The sequence below is a fragment of the Botrytis cinerea genome, chromosome 12 (genome assembly GCF_000143535.2).
Source record: "Botrytis cinerea B05.10 chromosome 12, complete sequence".
NCBI classification, from domain to species: Eukaryota; Fungi; Ascomycota; class Leotiomycetes; order Helotiales; family Sclerotiniaceae; genus Botrytis; species Botrytis cinerea.
This window is the reverse complement of record NC_037321.1, coordinates 257,048-277,179: the sequence shown is the minus strand read 5'-3', so window position 1 is coordinate 277,179 and position 20,132 is coordinate 257,048. Positions and strand designations below refer to the sequence as shown.

Genomic DNA, 20,132 nt, shown 5'->3' with positions numbered 1-20,132 from the left:
AAAACAGCCTTGACAGCTGTTGGTGGGGCACTGGTCCCTTACTAGCTAGCAGCAAGTTGGTCTAGTCTGTAACATTTGACATTTTATGCGGACCTCGGGCTGGTCCTCTTGAGGAGGGTATAGCGCCGTAGGCCATGAATTAAACGATTCTCAGGGTGGAGCGATTTAAGATTAGATTCATGGGAAAGAAAGAAACCCAGTGAGGGAATTTGAAAACATGTGACTGCGATCTCCGAGCTGGCGAAAAAAGTTGGATTCTCAAACTGCACGCTCGTGTTAACCGACCTTGTACCAGGTACCGAATGACTTTCAAAACAAATTACGCCGATACACCTATTTCGGTGGAGCTTCATCGCTTACGATCAATAATAATATATTTTATATTGGAATTCGAGGGTTCCACGCAGCTGTATGTTCTTTCATGGATATCCCCCATGCTGTGTGTTTTTTCTGTATCAATATTGTGGAAAACCGTTGGATATGCTGTTTGGAATTGTCGATCTTACTGTAATTGTAACTGCCGCTGCGAGGTGCTTTGTGTACATTGTTTGTCCCACTTTTGCACGCTGATTTTAAGATTCGACTTGGATGGGACCTCTTGTCAAAGATCTGGAAAGGGCAACTTTAAGAAGACAGTCCTTGGTGTCGATGATGATCATGATCTAAGTTTTGAGTTTTTTTTTCCCCCAATAAGCTTTTTCATAGTAAGCGGGAGGGGGTGTTGTGCGATTCGTTACCCCTTGAATTTATGATCTGATTCTAATCTGTCGACAGTTTATTGTCCACGATTCCATAATTGATTCAATAATGACTATCGATTGATACATCATGCAGTCAATGAACAGCTTTGAATTACCAAGGCAATCTGGAAGTAAAAAGAAAATGAACACGGGCGAGAAATGCCTTGCCGGTAGTTCTACTTATTAGTGTTATGTCAGTCCTTCTGAGGGATGTCGACAAGAAAAGACCAATAACAGACTCTCTGTTATCTTACCGCAAAAATAAACCTCTCGCACACTAGGTTTTCCCTCCACTCCAGACCATTATATATACCAAATATACCAAGTATAACAGGCATACATGAAAAAGTAGGGATTAGATTCCTACCCAGCTACTACCTGCTAAGGAAGCTCGGAAGTTGGTCTCGGGTCCACCATAAATCGAGCCGAGCAAGGACACACAAGGAATTCTCCATCTGCGCCGTCCGAAAGAGGAATAACAGAAACGCAGTATCCATATGATTCGAGCCAGGGACGTCTCGCATTATGTATCGTCGGGCACGTTCAAGTTTTCGTCCTATCAGCATTCGCGGCGCGCGCAGGGAATAACCTGATGGAGCACGGAGGGGAGGGATCTGGAATGACATTCTTTGGAGATTTATCATATATGCTGTTATATCGGGACTGGGAAGGCGACTCACTAAATAACTACCTGTTGAACTGCACTGGATCGAACTGAATGAACGAACTACTGTGCTTTGCTTTCGTATTCGTGCGTTTGGATTTCTAATATGCATGCGTTTATTTTCCGATATTAGTAGCAATATCAATATCAACATCAGCACCCGTTTTTTGGGGGGAAAGTTTCTGTTTATCTTATCTCACGTCCTACCTGCCTACTTTGTTGGCGTGTCCGGTGTGATCATTGAAACTGATCTTGAGATCAGTTGGCCGGCGACAGAACGATCGAGTGTAGTGTGACGAAAGCCGAACCGCAAAGATGTCGAAGATCGCAGGGGATGGAGTCGCATTGTTTTGGACCTCGGTTCTGTTGCTGGCGTTGTGCTGGATCACTTTTGCGATGCGCGCGGGTGTGAGGTTGTGGAGGAAGATTTGGGGTATAGATGATATTGTTATGGCGATTGGTTTGGTATGTTTTTGTTGTGTTCCCTTTTTTGGACTTCGGCAAAGGGTGTGCTTGGGGAGAGGACTTAATGCTAATGTGGTATTGGGTGAGTAGTTGCTGTTTACTGTCACGAGTAGTCTGTGTATTGTGTGCAGCTTTTATGGGAGTGGTCAAAAGGCCAAGGAATTGAGTGCGCATGATATTGCGAGGGGGACCAAGGTATTTACCATTTAATATTCTTGCTGAAGATTCTGTATCAAGGCTCTACAATACTGACAATCCCATAGCTCTTCTTTATTGCGGAATTTTTCTACGCCACCGGTGCTGTAGCTATCAAATGCAGCATTGCAGTAACTCTCCTCCGTATCGCCGATACTCGTCGTCGCTATGTTTATACCGTCTGGGGTATTATGGTTATGACTGCTATCTCTGCCCTTATTTTCATCATAGGCATTGCGAATATATGCCATCCGATTAATACGCTATGGGGGGAATCGAATGGAGTGTGCAATTTACAACTCAACAGCGACGTTAGTTTGTTCTTTTCAGCGGTGGAAATTGCAACGGATTGGACTTTGGCAATCCTGCCGGCGGTATTGTTGAGGAACATTCAGATGAAGAGTAGAGTTAAGATTTCGGTGGCTTGTATCTTGGGGTTGGCTGCTTTGTGAGTTCTCTTGGTTTCTTGGGTGCTTGGAGGATGAATGAGACTAATATATCTTCAGTGCAAGCTGTGCAACAATCGTTCGACTCCGCTACCTATCACTCTACAGCGATCCTACCGAGTTCATGTTCGGTACCGGTCGCATTGGACTCTGGTCCGTCATCGAAGAAGCCATGGGAATATTCGCCGGATCTCTCCCTGCCCTTCGACCTCTCTTGTCCCTTCCCTTCCTCAATCTCAGTACCACCGGAAATTCCAACAATCCCACCTCAGGAAAGAACGGAAATGTACCGCGAACCCAGCACGGTACAGGAAAGAGATCGGATATCAACTTGGATACTTTCGTTCAACTGGGAGATTCGGATATTGAAAAAGATGATGGGGAAAGCCAGAAACATATTTTGAAAGAGACAAAGGTTTCTGTGACGAGTGCTAATAGACACTCCGCGCCGGGAGAATGGGAACAGAGTCAGATTTTAGGGTGGAAAGGGAATAGGAATTCGCAGAGAAACATTCAATAGGGAATTACGTTATAACAATCCGTTGTGATCGAATCTCGTACACTCTCGGCTCGCAGTCACTTGATAAAGGGGCTTCAAAAAGGAGGGAGAGTGTGGAAAGAAATGTATACGAAAGTTTTGTACGATATATGGATATGATACCAGGGTGAGATATCGCGGTTCTACTTACGATATTGAGCATGAACGCGGATCGCGAATCACCCCCGCCGGCGTCACATCTTGGGGTTTTAATACGTCTTGGGGAATTGGATCTTCAGAGAACAGATGGGCTGGATACCAGGAACACGTTCGGTTGGCCATTTAATTTTGGTTAGGGGCGTCGAATATTGATAGATCGAGATTTTCTCGTGCCTATTTACATATAGGTATATATAGAGGGTTAGAATTCCGACACCGTCAAGATCATAATGATTATGAAGTTGAATACAAAATGTCTCTGATCTCGTTGTCCTGGTACATTGAACGCGTGCTTTCCTCGTGGCTATGAGACTTTCCGCGTGCGTGTGGCTCATGAGTCTCCTGTGGCTCGTGAGGCTTATCCTATTGCATGTGTGCGCCACAGACGAGCTCACATCACATGATAATGATAATGATAATGATAGCTAGATCCTAGGTTATGTCATCCTCACCAGTCGTACAATCAGTCAGTCAGTCAATCAGTCAATCAGTCAATCATTTCAACATCTGTCGCTCTCCAAGGCGTTCCACGACGATAAGCAGAAGCACATCTTCCCATTCTGCATTTCTCAAGTTCGTGGCTTCACGTCGTCCTGTCTTGTCCATCAACGCAATGCCTTTTCACTCCCTCTTTTGCCAGCACCACCACGTCATAAACCTAAGCTCGTCCGGCTCGGCTCACTGAGCAGGTGCTATCCACCACGGCCTATCTGCCAAGTAAAGAAATCCAAATAGGCCTGGTAGCAAGCAAACCTTGGAAGTGGATGCACATTGCACAAAGCGCGAATTAGCAAAAACCAACAACGTGGGAGTAAACACCTCAATGCGATAAGTCGGTTTTCCTTTCGAGACAAACTGTTCAGGCGTCGATTTCATTGTCGTTCTCGGAAACGCAATACCAATTGAGACGGGAGCCATTGCAATTCATCGAATTCAAAATGGTTCAATGGAGGAAGCTATTCGGTTTGGATGGAAGGTTTGTGGACCCCGCGACCCGTGATAGCTTGCTTGGGAGGATCGAGCTATCAATTATCTTGATAACGCAATTGATACTGATGCTGATACTGATACTTTGATAAACAGCGCAGATCAACATCTCTGGCGCGATGAAGCTCGTCGTCGTAAGTCTTCTTCTCTTCTGCTTGCATTCCCTAGAGTCGCATAGGGAAATGCGCATTTACACAAATTACACCTTACAAAGTTCAACAACTAACAATTCTCAGTGCTTCCCTCCTACCGCGAAGATGAGTTCCAGAGCGCAATTCCCCCTCTCGAAGTTACTAAAACTGCGCTTCGTCTTCGTTACCTCATTGAAGAATCTGTGCCGTGCGAACTCGAGGAAGCAAATATCGTATGCGCACATTCGAAAATTATTACTAGGAAGGTGATTGCAGCCGCAAGGGAGGCAGGAGGAAAGGACTACGGTGCTTGTGTAGTATATGCATTGTTGGTTTGTAAGAGATGGTTCAAGAAGCAAGCTATGTTGGAGCTTTGGGATGCGGATTTACACAACGTGAGAGCAGTGGCTTGCGAAGTTATTGCGAAACAATTGTGAGTTTTTCATTACTTCTATGCTTTGGATCTAGAATCCAATTCGGAATGGGAAGTGAGTCAGGGAAGTAAGAGACTAACATCTGACTAGAATCGAAACGGAAGAAGATCAAGAGTATCTTTTACAAAAGGTATTGTTGAAGAGATATTCGGTATTGGTCGATGGGGAGCAAACTACACCTGCGAATGTTATCGAAAGAGCAGTGGATCTTCATGCTTTACGTGTTACTGGTTCTTCGGGGTATCAGAAATGCGTCAATTATCTTTGGAGAGGATGGCTCGTACAAGATGAGAACGATCCTTCCCAATTTGTCGATTACAAGAAGAAGGACAATACAAATTACTGGACTCATGTTGATCCAGATCGCATGCGCGCACCCATATACCAAAATGCTACTCAGATCATCTTCTCATTGATCTATTTGGCTTTGTATACAGGTGCTATTAATACAGTCAATCCAAGTGGAGATTTGGATATTGTGGAAATTATCCTTTACATCTTCACAGCTGGTTTTATATGTGATGAGGCTAGCAAATTTTGGAAGGTTGGGAGATATTATATTGGATTCTGGAATGTCTTTAATGTAATCCTTTATGCCCTTCTCACGACAAGTTTGATTACGAGGATTATTGCTCTTGGTCACCCCCTCCAAGATGATGATGGGAAAAGAGGAAAGTTCAATGAGCTTAGTTATAACTTCTTAGGTATGTTCAAATCTTGTTCAATAGCTGAGGAATACTAACATTTACAGCTTTCTCTGCACCAATGTTCTGGATGAGATTATTACTTTACCTCGACTCCATTCGCTTCTTTGGAGCTATGCTTGTCGTTATTAAGGTAATGATGAAAGAATCCCTCATCTTCTTCGCTCTTCTATTTGTCATCATCATCGGTTTCTTACAAGCATTCATCGGTATGGACATGGCCGATTCTAATGTCGACTCCGCTACATTCATCCTCCAAGCAATGGCCAACGCTGTTATGCAATCACCAGATTTCTCCGGTTTCGACAACTTCGCTCCACCTTTTGGAATTATCCTTTACTATATCTTCACATTCCTTATCATGGTAGTTCTTCTCAATATTCTTATTGCACTTTACAACTCTGCTTATGAGGATATTACGGATAATGCCATTGATGAATATCTGGCGCTCTTCTCTCAGAAGACCATGCAATTTGTCAGAGCTCCAGATGAGAATGTCTTTATTGCACCAACTAATCTCATCGAAATCTTCTTCCTCATTCTTCCTTGCGAATGGTGGATGCCAAGAAAACAATACGCTAAACTTAATGATTATGTTATGGCCGTGGTCTATTCTCCATTACTGTTAATAGCAGCTTGGTTTGAACAGAGAAGTGCGATTAAAGTTAAGGGAAATAGACAACGAGGTGATGATGATGATGGTACAGTAGAGGAATGGGAACAATTAGATGGGGAAGTGGATTTCGCAGGAGAGGGTTGGGAAAAAAGAGTTAAGAGTGTTGTGCCAGATGTGGAGAGTGATGAGGCGACTTGTGAAGTAAGAGAGTTGAGGAAGGAAGTGGGAGAACTCAAAGAGTTGTTATTGAAATTGGTAAAAGAGAAAGATGGTGGAAGTGATAAAGGGAAGGGCAAGAAGAAGTAGACGAAGTAGTTGTAATCAAGGAAGGGCAGTGCAGTAAAACGGGATAATTGGCTGCTGAGGAATGCGGATGGTTATCGTTGTTTAAGAATGGGAAAATCGCTTAAGGGAGAGATGTCGAATCATTTTTGGTAATGAGCGGAAATAATGGTAGCAAGGGATGGAAATCGGGTGTGTACACGAAGGCATTCCTGGACGACTTTAGGGAATGACCAAGGTCTTTATGGGATTACTGAGGTCTTTTATGTTCAAAGGGGAGAAGATGATGTTATGTGGGGTGGAGAAGCAAGCGGTGTATTTAATGACCTTTATTATTGATACCAATATGAGATTTTAACAGTGTAAGACTCATGGCTGTGGGCTTGCTTGATATTTTGGTTGTTTGCTCACATTTGTATGGATCTGGTTATTACGATATGAAGAGATTGATTTGTTCACGTAGATTCCTGATTATCTTATTTCGATTCTTGAGAAGCTTCAAAGATGTTAAAACTGACTACAACGAGAGTATTGGGTATCGTGAATGTATATTATGCTATTCTATACTGTGTCATTTGAACTTCCTGAATTGGGACTATGTATTATGTATAACTATGGATACTCTGATTTCTAATCTTTATCAAATCCGCAGAGTCATATTGAAGTCTCGTTTCTAATAGCAAATCCGACATCTTCAGTTTATACGGAGTCGGTATAGCATTCATTCATTGACATCTGTCGGTGTCTGTCTGTCTATATATATACACTGCGCGGGATTACGTTTATTTTTATTTACAGGGGGAATGAGAATGAGAAAATGAATAAATAAATAAATAAATAAATAAATGAATGAATAAATAATCTTTTTGGGTGAGATATGGAGATTGGGATGGAGGGATGGAGGGATGGAGCGAAGGGTAAAGTGAGGGGGGGGGGAGGGGTTGTATCGCTGGAGATGTGGCTTTGAAGATGTGGATGGTGGATTCTGAGGGAAACAAAGGGGGGTGGGGAGAGGAGGACGCGGGTGAGGGCAGGGTGGAGGAAATTGGGAGGTGGTTATTGTGTTGGTGGGGATGGGAGTTGATATGGTTCTTATGGGCTGCGTGTATGTATGTATCAATGAAATAGTTTGCTAAGGAAAATATCAACATTTTCTTTCTAGATTGTTTTTAGAGTAGAGGAGAATAGGTATTTGAGATGAAAGGGGGTGGGTGAGGGGGTCATACTCGTTGTGCCTGCCTGTAAAAAGATGTTTAACAAGCGAGAAATATTATGGAGAGAAGAGAATTTCGAGTAAGATTCTAATACAACTCCATTTGGTATGTTTGTGATAGTCAAAGTATGGTCCAGCTATATCTCATTTACTTTTCCATTCACAGATCCAGCCCTCTCCTCCCCAAATCACTCTCTCTTAAAAGCCACACCCATCATTGCTCCCGGTCCCGCAAAAACACTCATCCCCAAACTCCAAATCCGTAATTTGACAATCTTTCTCCAGGTAAATTGTTGTCTTGAATTCATATCCAAGCTAATGGCCCATATAAACGCAGCGCTCGATCCATATATTGATCATATTGTGAGAAATTATGGATTGCTATTGCTATAGATTCTATTTGTCTTTGTGGCCAAAACGGTAGAGGAATAAATACTCGAGAGAATGTCAAGATGGAATGATAGTGGGGAGAGAAGAGGAAGGGGAAGAAATAGTTGCAGGTTATGAGCGCGAGAGGAAGAAAGTAGAAAAATGTTGATACTATGAGAGCAAAATTTTAGGTGTGCCGTAGGAGATTGGTTTGTAAAATTCGGGTTGGTAAGCGGAGTTGAGTATTTTTACTTTGATTTTTTGACATGGGAGATTTTGAAGGACGGCGCACACAATCTTAGGTTGGAAAAAGAATTTGTGATGTACATTTCCCCAAAAGAACTTGACATGGAGAAATCCAAACGGAGAAACCTTGCCAGAAACCCCCCAGACCATTGCTTGGTAACTTTTGGGCGGAAAGGTAAAGTTATTAGTATCGGTGGGATCATGTATCCGATACAAATAGATATTGATAATGTTGCCAGGGCGATGTTTTTTCGTAGAGTAATTTCTCTAGCCATGTTCTTACCAACTGCAGTAGCGGTATAAGAAGTAGCCATATGAATACAGCAATAAATCGGCATGAAGATTCCATCTCCTAACATCTGTATGGCGAATCTCCAAGGGAAAAAAATCAATAACTCGTTAGATCAGATCAGATTGATATCATCATTCAAAACACACAAAAAAAAACACGCACAAAGCAAAAACAGTTCCTTGGTTTCCCTCACTCAAACTTTCAATCATCACAGCAGTAATTACAGAAACAAGCTGTCCCGCAAACTGAAAAGCATACAAAGAAAGTTCTGACGTAGACCCATCTGTAATATTCACAAATATGACTCCAGAAAGTGGGAGTGATTTGTCTCTTAGAGTAATTCCGCAGAACTGTGTAAGAATGGGATTGTTGGAGCCGGAAAGAACTTAAGGTCCTTGGTTGTAGAGATGGAGTAAGGAGGATCTATAGCCGATTTTGTAGATGGCGATGTACATTACGTGGATGCTAAGTTTGTGCATGATTGATAGGATGGCTATGGAGGGAAGATTTGTTATGATGCGGAATTTGGAGGCTGGGACATGTTTGGCGGAGGGTGCAGGGCGTGTGAAGTATGGAATATGTGGGTTTAGATTGATAATTGCAAGTTAGTGGCACTTGATATCTATGCGTGGCAGAAAATTGTGTAAAGTGAAGAGATGCGACTTAGCAAAATATGTTCTTGCCAAGTCACCGAAAATGAGCTCTGTCCTCCGAATAAGGAAGTGAATACATAACATCACACCACTGGGTGTTGAGCTGTGTGAACGATAAACATCAATATGATACGAGATTACCAAAAAGCGTAGCTTGAGAAGAACCTACAAAAGTTATAAGCGAATTATATACTATCAAAATGTCCCAAGTCTAATGCTACTGGGAAGAAGAGTATTGATTTTCGCTTAGATATTGGGGGAAACCATGATGAATCTTGACAGAACTAAGATAGACTATCTCCCAAGATTTTGTGTTAGATTCTCCATGCTGGGGGGCTAGTCACAATGAATCAGAACTAGATGGAATTATAAATGGCCTTTGTAAAAACGTGTTGCAATTATTAATTCTGGATCTGTTATCTGGACTCCCACTCTGAATATCACCAGGAGGGCAATTTGTGGAGAGAAAATTGGTAAATTGAGGACCGATTCAACAAGAGAGAAAGCTTGAGCAAACATCTGGGAGAATTTCTAATGTGGAAGGTTGTCACACACACACTAAAAATCACATCAGTACTACAGGCGGCAAGAAAATCCCAAGGTTCTCAAAGATCATCGTCTCAAGTGCTCAAGTAACCAGTGTCAAATGTAAAATTTGGATAATCAGGAGGCGCCGTAAACTGTATAATCTATTGAGCAAACTATTTAACAGATACAATCTCACGCAAGATACAAAGCGCTAGAAGTACAATCTAATTGTGGAAAAATCCATATTAAATTTAAAAATTCGACAAGAACATGTTGGGGCTGGCTTGAAGAGAAACAAGGGAGAAAATTTACTCTTTACACTGAGGGAGCTACAGCGGGTGCCACATTTGCATCCTGGTATCGAACGTTGATCCTCTGAGCGAACTAGTAGTACATTGAAGATCTCGAGTTAGTACCTGCAGGAGTGACATCTCAATCTCCACTTCCCCAGGAAACTGGCATATAAGTACCTTCATCCTAGAATTACACCATATCAGAAATCAACACCGCACATCTTAAAACTCTTTGCAAACTTAGCTCCGGCTAACCTAGTAGTGGCTTGTTCAATTTTTCATCCAACGTCATACATACCACATCTCAACGATGTTGAAGCCCGTGGATTCCTTTCATCAGAAAGACAGACATATTATCCACGAGAATCTGGCAAGTCATGGCAGTACATCATGAAGCCCTAGGCTTTGATTTGTTTACATTTGACAGGAACCCAGTGACTTTCTTCCACTATCAATAAAAAGTAAAGATTAATTACCCGCTACATCTCAACTTTGTTGTTGAAATACCCAACGAATATCTCATAATGACAACAAGTTTCCCATCTACCCCATCAAACAAGGTCGGTAGATACTCACAATCTTTTCAGACGGATTACTCATGATAAGATGGTAAAGAACATATCAAGAGGTATAAACAAAATCTCCATTCCACAAACCCAAACTCCAGTCCTATATACATGATTCACTTTTATCTTCTACTCCTCCACTGATAATACCATCATTCGGGAAAAAAATATGTATAAACAACAAAAAAACAACAACCTATTCTGAGCACCGGTAATGATCTATATGAGAATTAACCGCTGCGCTACAGCATACTGTGGTATCTTGAATGACAAAAAAAGCGCGGCAGATTTAGTTCTGTGCCTCTTGAGCAAGTTGCTCCCCGAACATGCTCTGGACTAATTCTCCACCTCTGATGGCGAGGATAGAAAGGAGAGAATCGGATAACTAGATTTATGTTAGTATTTATTCGTGCTTCTAGGAGAGGAAAGAAACTTACTCCGTGCGTCGACTCATTACAACCCTGCAACCAGATTCCCACATTATCTTGCACCTTTCCATCCACCACCTTAACTCTATAGTCTCTAGTTACTCCCCACTTGCCCTTTACAAGTCCATTTTCTCCCTTAACATCACTTCCCTCGCCTGTGGCAAGCTCCTCGCACCCTTGGAGAATCTCAACATGAGCATCTCTTCTGTAACCAGTAGCAGTGAAGATATAATCAACATCCAACTCCTCTTCTTCCTTCTCAGCTCCCTCCTCATTAACAATCTTCAGTCTCAGAGAATCATTAGAAGGAGAAGCTGTAGCTGAAATAACCCTTCTGTTTACAATGATAGCTGCCCGGGGAGTAGCACCAGTGCGTTCGCACTTGATACGTTGAATGTAGAGTTTGTCATAGAGATGCTCAAGGAGCTCAAGACGGACGACACCGTAGTTTGTAGCGCGGTCGAGGACGATACCCGCGGCACGGAGTTTGGAGGGGCGGTTGTAGTGAGGGGTTACGCGGTCGGGGTCGAAGATTTCGTTTACGCTGCGAGGGTTAGTTTTGTCTCTCGATGACGGAAAAGAAGAAAGCTTACAAAGGACTATCGTCACTGGGTCTCAAACTCTGACCCTTGACAATCAACTTGACAGTAACACCAGTCTCCTCTCCGAAGCGTTCCCACAAATCACTGTAGATTTCTGCAGCACTTTGTCCACTACCAATAACCGCAAATCTCAATGGCTTTCTAGTCTCCTTTTGCAACTTTTCAATCTTTCCGATACTAGTGGCATATTGCGAGGAGTGCAATACACAAGGCTTGTTTTGCAAAACAGGAGGAATAATAGCCTTTCCACCAACAGCAATGACAACATTTTTCGCTGCGTGTGTAACTGTTTCTCCAGAAGATGAGGAGGAAGAAATAGTGAAGCCAGGGATCTTTCCATCTTCAGCCGAAGGCGATGAAGGAACAACTGAATCTACATTTGCACCATATTTCACACAACCTTGCTTCTCGAAATGGCTAGCGCACCAACGCAAGTAGTCCTCATATTCCATACGAGAAGGCAAGAAAGTGCTCAGATTGATAAAGGTATTCAGGCGTCCCTTGGAATGCAAATAGTTGATGAAGGTAAACTTAGATCGGGGATCACGGGGTGTAGCCAAATCTTTCAAGAAAGAGATTTGCATGCGAGCACCCGGGATTTGCATACCGGCGTGCCATGCGAACTCAGATTGCTTCTCGAGGAAAAGAACCTTTGGTGGGGGTAACGAGGATTTGGAGTAAGCGTCGTGGAGAGCGATGGCAATGGCGAGGGAGGCTGGGCCGAATCCGACACAGACTAAGTCGAGGGTTTCGGCCGAGGAGTTACCGGTAAGTGTTTCTTCTGGGGAGAGGGAGAGGTTGTTCATCTTCAGAGAAGACATGAGTTTCTCGCCATTGATGGCAACTGGACGAAGTCCCTCGGGCGAGTTACCCGTGCTGATTGCTGAAGGAGCCATTTTTAATTTAAATTTCGATTCGAGGATGAGTAGAAGATTGTATATGAATGTAACGTGATCAAAACTACTGATCAAGTGATTTTATATATTTGGTTTTCCAAGCTTCTGAGAGTGATCCGAATATGCTTTTATTCGGATTTACTCAACGATTCGTATTGTCCAAAAAACCAACACCGAAAGAATGTTCACCTTCTCTTAAATAATACTATTCCAGATGCCAAAAGCCGTACTGTCCCAAAAGATACAAAGATACCTCTACCCCAAAAATCTGCTTTGCAATCCGAGGATTCTGATTGGAGATTCGATATTCCTTCGAAGGCTGATGTAACTGCCGTTGGATACAAGTGTGAACTTGCCGTGCGTCCGCTAGAATCAAGCTGTGCAGATTGGTACAAAGCCTTAAGTATTAGAAAGTACCACTGGTTCTGGCGGTAACTGCGTTTGGAGATGTTTTGGAGAAGGAGTATGTCGGCTAAGAAGTTCAATTGGTTGATTGACGAATTGAACTAACTTGTGCGCAGCCCAAGATAATCGATAAAGTGTATATCGATGACGGAATGACCACGATAAGAGTGATATCTGAGGTAGGAGGACTTATTTGGAATATCTGAAAGGATAAAAGTAGATGAAGGAGGGAGGCTAGGTGTTATTCTCAAATATACAGATGATTGATCAATTTAGAAATTAAATCAAAAAAATGATTAAATACGTGATCTCGATAATGCAGAGGGAAAAGGGCGAAGAATAAAGCCTAATTGATAAAAGTAGATGGCACAACTGACCAAAAGAAAAGAAGAGTCCAGATACTTATTGTAAAGGATATATGTATCTCTCAATCAATAGAAAAATGTAAATGGGATTTCTGAAATAATGTGTAATAGAATCTCGAATCATTAATTCAGTTACCTTAGCAAGAACATGGGGGACATCAACAATAAAATCACAGAACATGTATGCCAAGATTTCTCATTGTCATTGGTAGGTATAATGGCAGGTTAGCATGTGTGTATTTTGATTCCAGACATGGACCTTTTCCTGTTTATTATGGGGCAGCCAAAGATCATTCATGGATGATGAGAATGATGTTGTAGGGATAGCGAACATGAATGGTGTCAACGAGGATATGGAAGGTAGATTTGTGCACGAAGTATGAGCAGATTGGACTGACTCGACCGATTTTTGACATGATATGATATGTACATCGTCTGATTTTCTTGATATGTACATCGGACATGCTTTCCTCTTTGAATGTGACATTGTAGATGCTTTCTACTTCTTGATGTTATAGGTTAGTCGTCTCGATTGCGTCGCTAGAGTTATGTGAATGGATAGATCGTAGCTATTTTCGAGTAATCCCACCGGTAAATATCCACTAAAGCTACTCCAGTCTCCAGCAAGCTGTCAGTGGCCTCTCTGTCACTACGCGCTTACATTCTTCCGGCTTGAAAAAGGTCGTATGTAGCATGTGAACGTGTGTGCGGGGTGCTCGTAGTAGCTTCTTCCAGTAGTAGATGGCGACGCGGGTTTTCTGTTAAGAGGACAAACCAATGAACAAGTCACCTCGGGGACAACTTCTCTCCACTTAGTTGCCAAGAGAAATTATCAGATCCGTCCCGAAATTTGTGAAAGCATGACGGATAAATGCGGAGCAGGGGAAGGAATTTTGAAAGGGTTGAAAAGAGCTCATACATCCATCCATATCAAGGTTCGAGGTACGGACCTATGGTACAGTGACACTGTGATACATACTTTTCCAACATGTTGAAACTTTCTTGAAGAATCCCTCTCAATTCTCCACTCACCGACATCGGTCCACATTGTTTCGTACTCGTTATCAGATCCTTTGCCCCAATTAGATTCCCCACTCCATTCAATCTAAATGGCCAATTCCAAAAACTAGTGATGAAAATTTTTTATCAGATGAAAAAGATAATCATAATCCCTGTTAATCTCTACTTTTTCCTGCCTCTGGTAAATTGTGCTAAAAGAGTGAGATGCAGCTTATATAGTCACCATGCAGATCTCCTAGATTCAAATAGGCATGTCCGAAGCGATGGGAAACCTTGCTTGCTTTGAATAACTAAGATTTTCCAGGGCTTTAACTCGATATGGATGAAAGTGGAAAGAACTTGTGTCGTCCTAGATTTCGTAATGTGGGATGATGCAGGTTGGGCTCGACTTGAGATGCGTAACCTCAAAGGGAGAAATGATGTAGTGGGGTCACCACGTAAGGAAAACCAAATCTACTCGGTACCGGAGAACCAGATGGCAAAAAGGAATGGCCAGGTTGTGAAGTGGATTAGAGCCCTGCATTATATTATTAACGTTTGCACCAAAGTGCCGACCTTGGGAGGTATCAGCGGCGGTGTAACGATTGGTGTGGATAATTTGAAGATATCGAAAATATGGCATCATATTGTTGTGCAACTTGCGTTGGAATAGACAATGCAAGATATGGACTGTTACGACAATACGAGATTCAATAATATGTGAACAAGTTTGTCTGTCTGGTAGGAGGCTAGGGAGACGAGCACTTATTCACTAATGGTTGGTATATATATAAATGCAAGTCTATGCTAAATTTCTTGAACGTTTCGACACCTGCATTATTCTCTTATCTATAAGCCGTTGAGGGTTAAACAAATGTCGTGTCAGCCGTCCCTGATTCATGCCGTGTTCCGTACCACCACTTAAATTTCCACCTATCCATGGTAATGGAATCATAGTATTGTACATTTGGATATGGAAAGCGGAATCCAACGCTATGCTACAGAAGTAAAATGAACAATAAAACTCACATTAACCCAAATCCTGCGCTCTGATCATTTCTTCGTAAATACCGCCACCATTCATCAATTGCTCGTGCTTCCCTTCTTCTACTATTTTGCCACAATCGAAAACTAAGATGCGATCAGCATTTTGTACACTGGTGAGACGATGTGCGATCATGATCGTAGTTCGTTTACGAGAGACAGTTTTGATTGCTTCTTGTATCTGAGCTTCAGAATGCGAGTCTGTAGCATGTTAGTGTTTGATCTCTTGGCCAACAAAATGGAGTCCTTTACCAAGAGCTGAAGTGGCTTCATCAAGCAACAAAATCTCTGGGTCGCGAATGTATGCTCGGGCTATTGCAACTCGTTGCTTCTGTCCCCCAGACAGTTGAGAACCATTAATACCACATTGTCTAAAATTGTTAGCAACTTTGTGAAGTCTGAAAAGAATATACACACGTCTCATAACCATCGGGTAATCCGTTGATAAAATCATGAATACCGACAGCATTACAAGCAGCTGTGATTTCTTCCATTGTCGCAGAATGACCTGGCCGAGCCCCTAACCCAACATTGAACGCTACACTACCCGAAAACAAATCAGGATCTTGAGATACAAGACTGAGTCGAGCTCGATGTTGAGACACAGGAACTTCCCGGATATCTATGCCATCAAGAAGAATTGCACCGGAAGTTGGATCGTAGAATCGCTCTATCAATGAGATGGTTGATGTTTTTCCAGCCCCTGATTTTCCTACTAAAGCAACTGTCTCGCCAGCTTGCACGGTAAAATTCAGGCTGGTGAATATGGGTGTATCGGCGCGAGATTTGTAGGCGAGACCAACATTTCTGAACTCGATTGTACCACAAGGAATTGGAGAAGTCTCATTCGAGGACCTATCCGGAGAAATAGTCGCAGGGGTTGAATCGTTAGTAAGGTCAATAGTTGGCTTCTCATCGTGCAATTTGAAGACTCGAGATGCGGCGCCTTTTGCTCTCCCAATATCTGGTGCCAGACTGAACAATTGTCCTGCGGCTTGAGCCGAATACAGTATAGCGGGAAGAACAATGAAAAATTGACGAGATGAATAATACCCCTCTCTCACTTGCTTGGCTCCCCACCAATAGGCAAGAGAGTATATGAAATACCTGTAAGCTGATTAGCCATTTGCCTCGCTACACAAGGAGGATACTTACGTGATTGCTAGCGCAAAAGCAAGAAGTATATTGCCAAGCGCTGTGTTCCTAGAAGTTTGCTTTCGATGCTTATTGACTGCGACTTTGAACTTCGATGAAGTTTCTCGTTCTATTCCAAGTGCAGAAATGGTGCGGATTGCTCCACAAGCCTCAGTTGCGAATGCAGAAGCGTCGACATACGCTGCTTGATTTTTTTGCTCTATTTGAGCTAAAACACGTATCCGAAAGTATCCCGCAAGGAGAATTACTGGCGATGTACCTAAAAGAACAATCGCGATTTTCCAAGCCACAGCATGTGCTAAAATAGCCCCACCAACAACCGAGACAAAACCGGATATCATGGTTCCGATAATCACTCCCGAAAGTCCACTCAAGTGGCCTGAATCCATTTTCATAACAGAGATAAGGGCAGAAGTAGATCGACCTGATTTTAGAAACCATTCCATATCTTGTCTCAATATAGTTCGTAGGGATAAATCTCTAGTTCGCATAATCAAAGTTTCGGAAACAATTCCAAAGCAGGACCCAGAAGTTGTATAACCAAGAAGTGCAACGGTTGCAACAACGAAAAACATTAAACAAAACAAATCTACCTGAGAAGATGAGACGGAGCTGTTGAGTAAAGAAACCAAATTGCCGAAAACAATAGATTCGCCAATGACGAGACCTCCCGTTGCAGCACAAGCCACGAATGCAAGTAAAGTAAAGGGAATTTCAGATTTCGTTAAAGAAAAACAGCGTCGGATTATTGCGAAAGTTCCGAGAGTTTTTGAAAATTCAGGGCTACTGTCCTCATGTGAGTCTTGTGTAGAATCATTCTCATGATCAGAAAATCCGTCAGATGAGATGGATGGTTTTTCGATTTGCGGAGGCTCGAGTGATTCAGCGTGTTGGCTTTTGTGAGAAGAATTTAGTCTTTGTGCTTCAACCAGTTGACGGTAAGCACCATCAGGTTTCGACATTAGGAAATCGTGACTTCCCTGTTCAAGAACCAGACCTTGACCCATAACGATGATATTATCAGCCGCCCTCACTGATGCAAGACGATGCGCGACCATTACGGTAGTCCGCTTACTCGAAGATCTTGCTATTGAAAGAGAGCTCAAGATGGCCGCTTCGCTGATTGTATCAAGTGCACTAGTAGCTTCATCTAATATCAATAGAGGAGGGTCACCTACTAAGGCCCTAGCAAGGCATAGTCGCTGTTTCTGGCCACCAGAAAGCCTCGTACCAGATGGCTCACCAAGCCAGGTATCCAATCCATCTGGTAGCGATTCAATGAATTGCCAGGCATCAGAAGCCTTCGCAGCATCTATGCACTTTTCTCTCATCTGCTCTTCTTCCAAAACAATTCCTTTGTAGCCATATCTGATATTATCGTAAATGGTTCCCGAAAAGACTGCTGGATCTTGGTCAACTAAGGCCATATTCTTGCGGATACTGGCTAAATTGTATTCAGGTATTGCGTGGCCGTTAACTCGAACAGAGCCCCGTGAGGGGTCATACAGTCTGAAGAGAAGCGAAGTGATAGTTGATTTGCCACTTCCAGATGCGCCTACAATGCCCACAGAAGTTCCAGTTCTGATTACTATATTGACTGAATTCAAAACGGTTTCGAGTGGGCGTGCTGGATAAGAGAAGCTGACATCTTGAAAGGTAATATTTCCTCCTGAATCTAGTACCTCGCTATCACAGGTAATTCCCTCCTCAGAGTATACATCGATTGGTATGCTGGGATAATCTATAAGATTGAATATTCGCTGCCCAGCGGAAGCAGCGTTTGCGAAGGATTGAACAAATGGGCCTGCTGCTCCGATCACAAATGAAGCATCAAGTATTAGAAAAACAATGGCATATACAGTTCCTGCACTGCCAGACGAGCCCGAGTTTATTATCTTGGAGCCTTGCCAAAATGCTAAAGCATTTGCTGAAAACCTTTTTATTGTTAGCACTGTAAAACAGACAGGATTTCAACAGTCCAGACTGAATATAGCTTCCAACATTTGAAAGTGGTAAAATATTCACGGAAAATTCTCTATTTCAAACTAGTTGAAACATTTAAAGAGACTCAAAATTGAGATGCTGGGGTAATCAGATTCCAGTGCGGACCATTGGAAGCCATGAGATGGAGGTGAAGATGACATAACCTACGCAATAAAAAATACACTGCCAAGCATCAGTGCACCTGTCACAGCTTTTTTTGCACCGTATCTCATTGCAATAATTAGATTATTGTGGTGAGAACCCGTTAAAGCATCAAAAGCATCGAAAGCTTGAACCACTTGTACTGCCTTCACAGCCCCTTCAGCAATTGAGTTTGCGATTGCATTACTCTCCGCTGCGGCCTTGGCATATTTATTTAACGTGGAGGTACCAATGACAACAACCAGTGTCATAGAGGGAATTACCGCAGCAAAAAGAATTCCAGTGAGACGAGCGTTGAGAGCAAACCCTACTATGAACGCTACAATAAAATAACTGCAAGATTGCAAAAATAGGCCCACTTTCTCAGCTGTGCCAGCTTGGACTGTTTGTGCGTCTATAGTCAGACGACTGGTGATCTTGAAATGGTTAACTTTAGTCTTCTTACTGAATACGCAGTCTTACATCTGGACATTGAGTCTCATAATATGTCTGATCAAGTCCCAAAGCTCTGTCGACCATCTGTATGCGTAAACCTCGCGATACTCTATCACCAACGATTCCCCAGCAGAATGCCCAGCCCCATGTTACTATGAAATATGCGCACGCTGCATGGTTAGCAATTGCTTCAAGATTTTGAAAGATTTAAACCCTAACCAACAGCAACCAATTGATAGACTCGGGCAACAACTTCTTCCTCGGAAGGCGGAAAGGCATCGATGATGCGCGCAAATATGACACCGATTATAGGAAGAGCTGTGATGCCGAAAAGTTTCGTCAGAATAGAACTACAAAGACAATGAAGATATACTGACGTGCCCCAGCAGCGATTGCAAATAGCACCCCACAAAATAAGATGAACCGAGACTGAAGGTCGTCCAAAGGTCTGAAAAGGGCGACATAAGAGGATCCACGTCCTCCTGATCTAAGTGAGATCCACGATCGTTTGACTGGGTTGCCGTTGTTGGCATTTCCCACGTTTTCTGTATCCCGGGACATATTCTCCGCCATTTAAAGATGGTGTATGCAGGTTATACCCCCCAAAAACGGCGGTTATGCAGCGGCCGAAGCCCGAAGCGGATGAAGTGTTCTGATTCTCCCCAAGTCAAGACTGCCTTGTTTCTATCATGTACACCGTAGGTATCTTCATATGAGATCCAACTGCTGTTTTGCGTACAGAGAAATTTGATATTGGGTATAAGTTTGATGATCGAATCAGCAAAGAGACAATGAGCAACAACGACGTCAAGTGATAGCCGAGTGATATTGTCGGGATCACAATAGAACAAAGGTGGTTGATGAAGTAAAGGGACTATCTTTGTCACCAAACCAATATTGCTATGAAAAAGAAGGAAATGGAGTATGGAAAAAAGTTAATTGCATCGGAATTGAAAACTTCGCATCATTATTTAGCCTCAATCTTACTAGAGGAGTTGTTTCCCCTGAGGCAGAACCCACAAATCAAGGAGGATGAAAAATTCAGAATATACTAAGATCCCAAGGCGTGCAATGAAAGCAGCAAACGTCGCATAAGTAAATGGAGAATACATAATTCGCCACCAAAATGGCATAGAA

At 42.6% G+C, this 20,132-nt stretch overlaps 4 protein-coding genes across 4 annotated transcripts; 2 read left to right on the top strand and 2 right to left on the bottom strand.

The window, feature by feature from the left end:
- The first annotated feature begins 641 nt into the window (after nt 1–641).
- Nucleotides 642–3,470, top strand: BCIN_12g00730 (hypothetical protein). The gene is made up of 4 exons (XM_001557871.2): nt 642–1,869; nt 1,960–2,064; nt 2,133–2,512; nt 2,571–3,470. Exons 1-4 carry the CDS (start codon nt 1,720–1,722, stop codon nt 3,028–3,030), a joined length of 1,095 nt encoding a protein of 364 aa, XP_001557921.1. The 5' UTR covers nt 642–1,719; the 3' UTR covers nt 3,031–3,470.
- Nucleotides 3,471–3,673: 203 nt separating this feature from the next.
- Bcyvc1 lies at nt 3,674–6,878 on the top strand. Its single transcript, XM_001557872.2, has 5 exons — nt 3,674–4,183; nt 4,291–4,328; nt 4,431–4,758; nt 4,850–5,463; nt 5,511–6,878. The coding sequence occupies exons 1-5, from the start codon at nt 4,146–4,148 to the stop codon at nt 6,383–6,385; spliced, it is 1,893 nt and encodes a 630-aa protein (XP_001557922.1). The 5' UTR covers nt 3,674–4,145; the 3' UTR covers nt 6,386–6,878.
- A 3,468-nt stretch (nt 6,879–10,346) lies between these two features.
- On the bottom strand, nt 10,347–13,354 carry BCIN_12g00710 (hypothetical protein). The gene is made up of 3 exons (XM_001557874.2): nt 11,543–13,354; nt 10,959–11,493; nt 10,347–10,906 (listed from the first exon to the last, which is right to left on the bottom strand). Exons 1-3 carry the CDS (start codon nt 12,445–12,447, stop codon nt 10,811–10,813), a joined length of 1,536 nt encoding a protein of 511 aa, XP_001557924.1. The 5' UTR covers nt 12,448–13,354; the 3' UTR covers nt 10,347–10,810.
- Nucleotides 13,355–15,162: 1,808 nt separating this feature from the next.
- BCIN_12g00700 (hypothetical protein) lies at nt 15,163–19,635 on the bottom strand. Its single transcript, XM_024696194.1, has 8 exons — nt 19,373–19,635; nt 19,215–19,313; nt 19,023–19,165; nt 18,567–18,976; nt 16,416–18,350; nt 15,678–16,367; nt 15,513–15,631; nt 15,163–15,461 (listed from the first exon to the last, which is right to left on the bottom strand). The coding sequence occupies exons 1-8, from the start codon at nt 19,566–19,568 to the stop codon at nt 15,247–15,249; spliced, it is 3,807 nt and encodes a 1,268-aa protein (XP_024552000.1). The 5' UTR covers nt 19,569–19,635; the 3' UTR covers nt 15,163–15,246.
- Nucleotides 19,636–20,132: the final 497 nt, after the last annotated feature.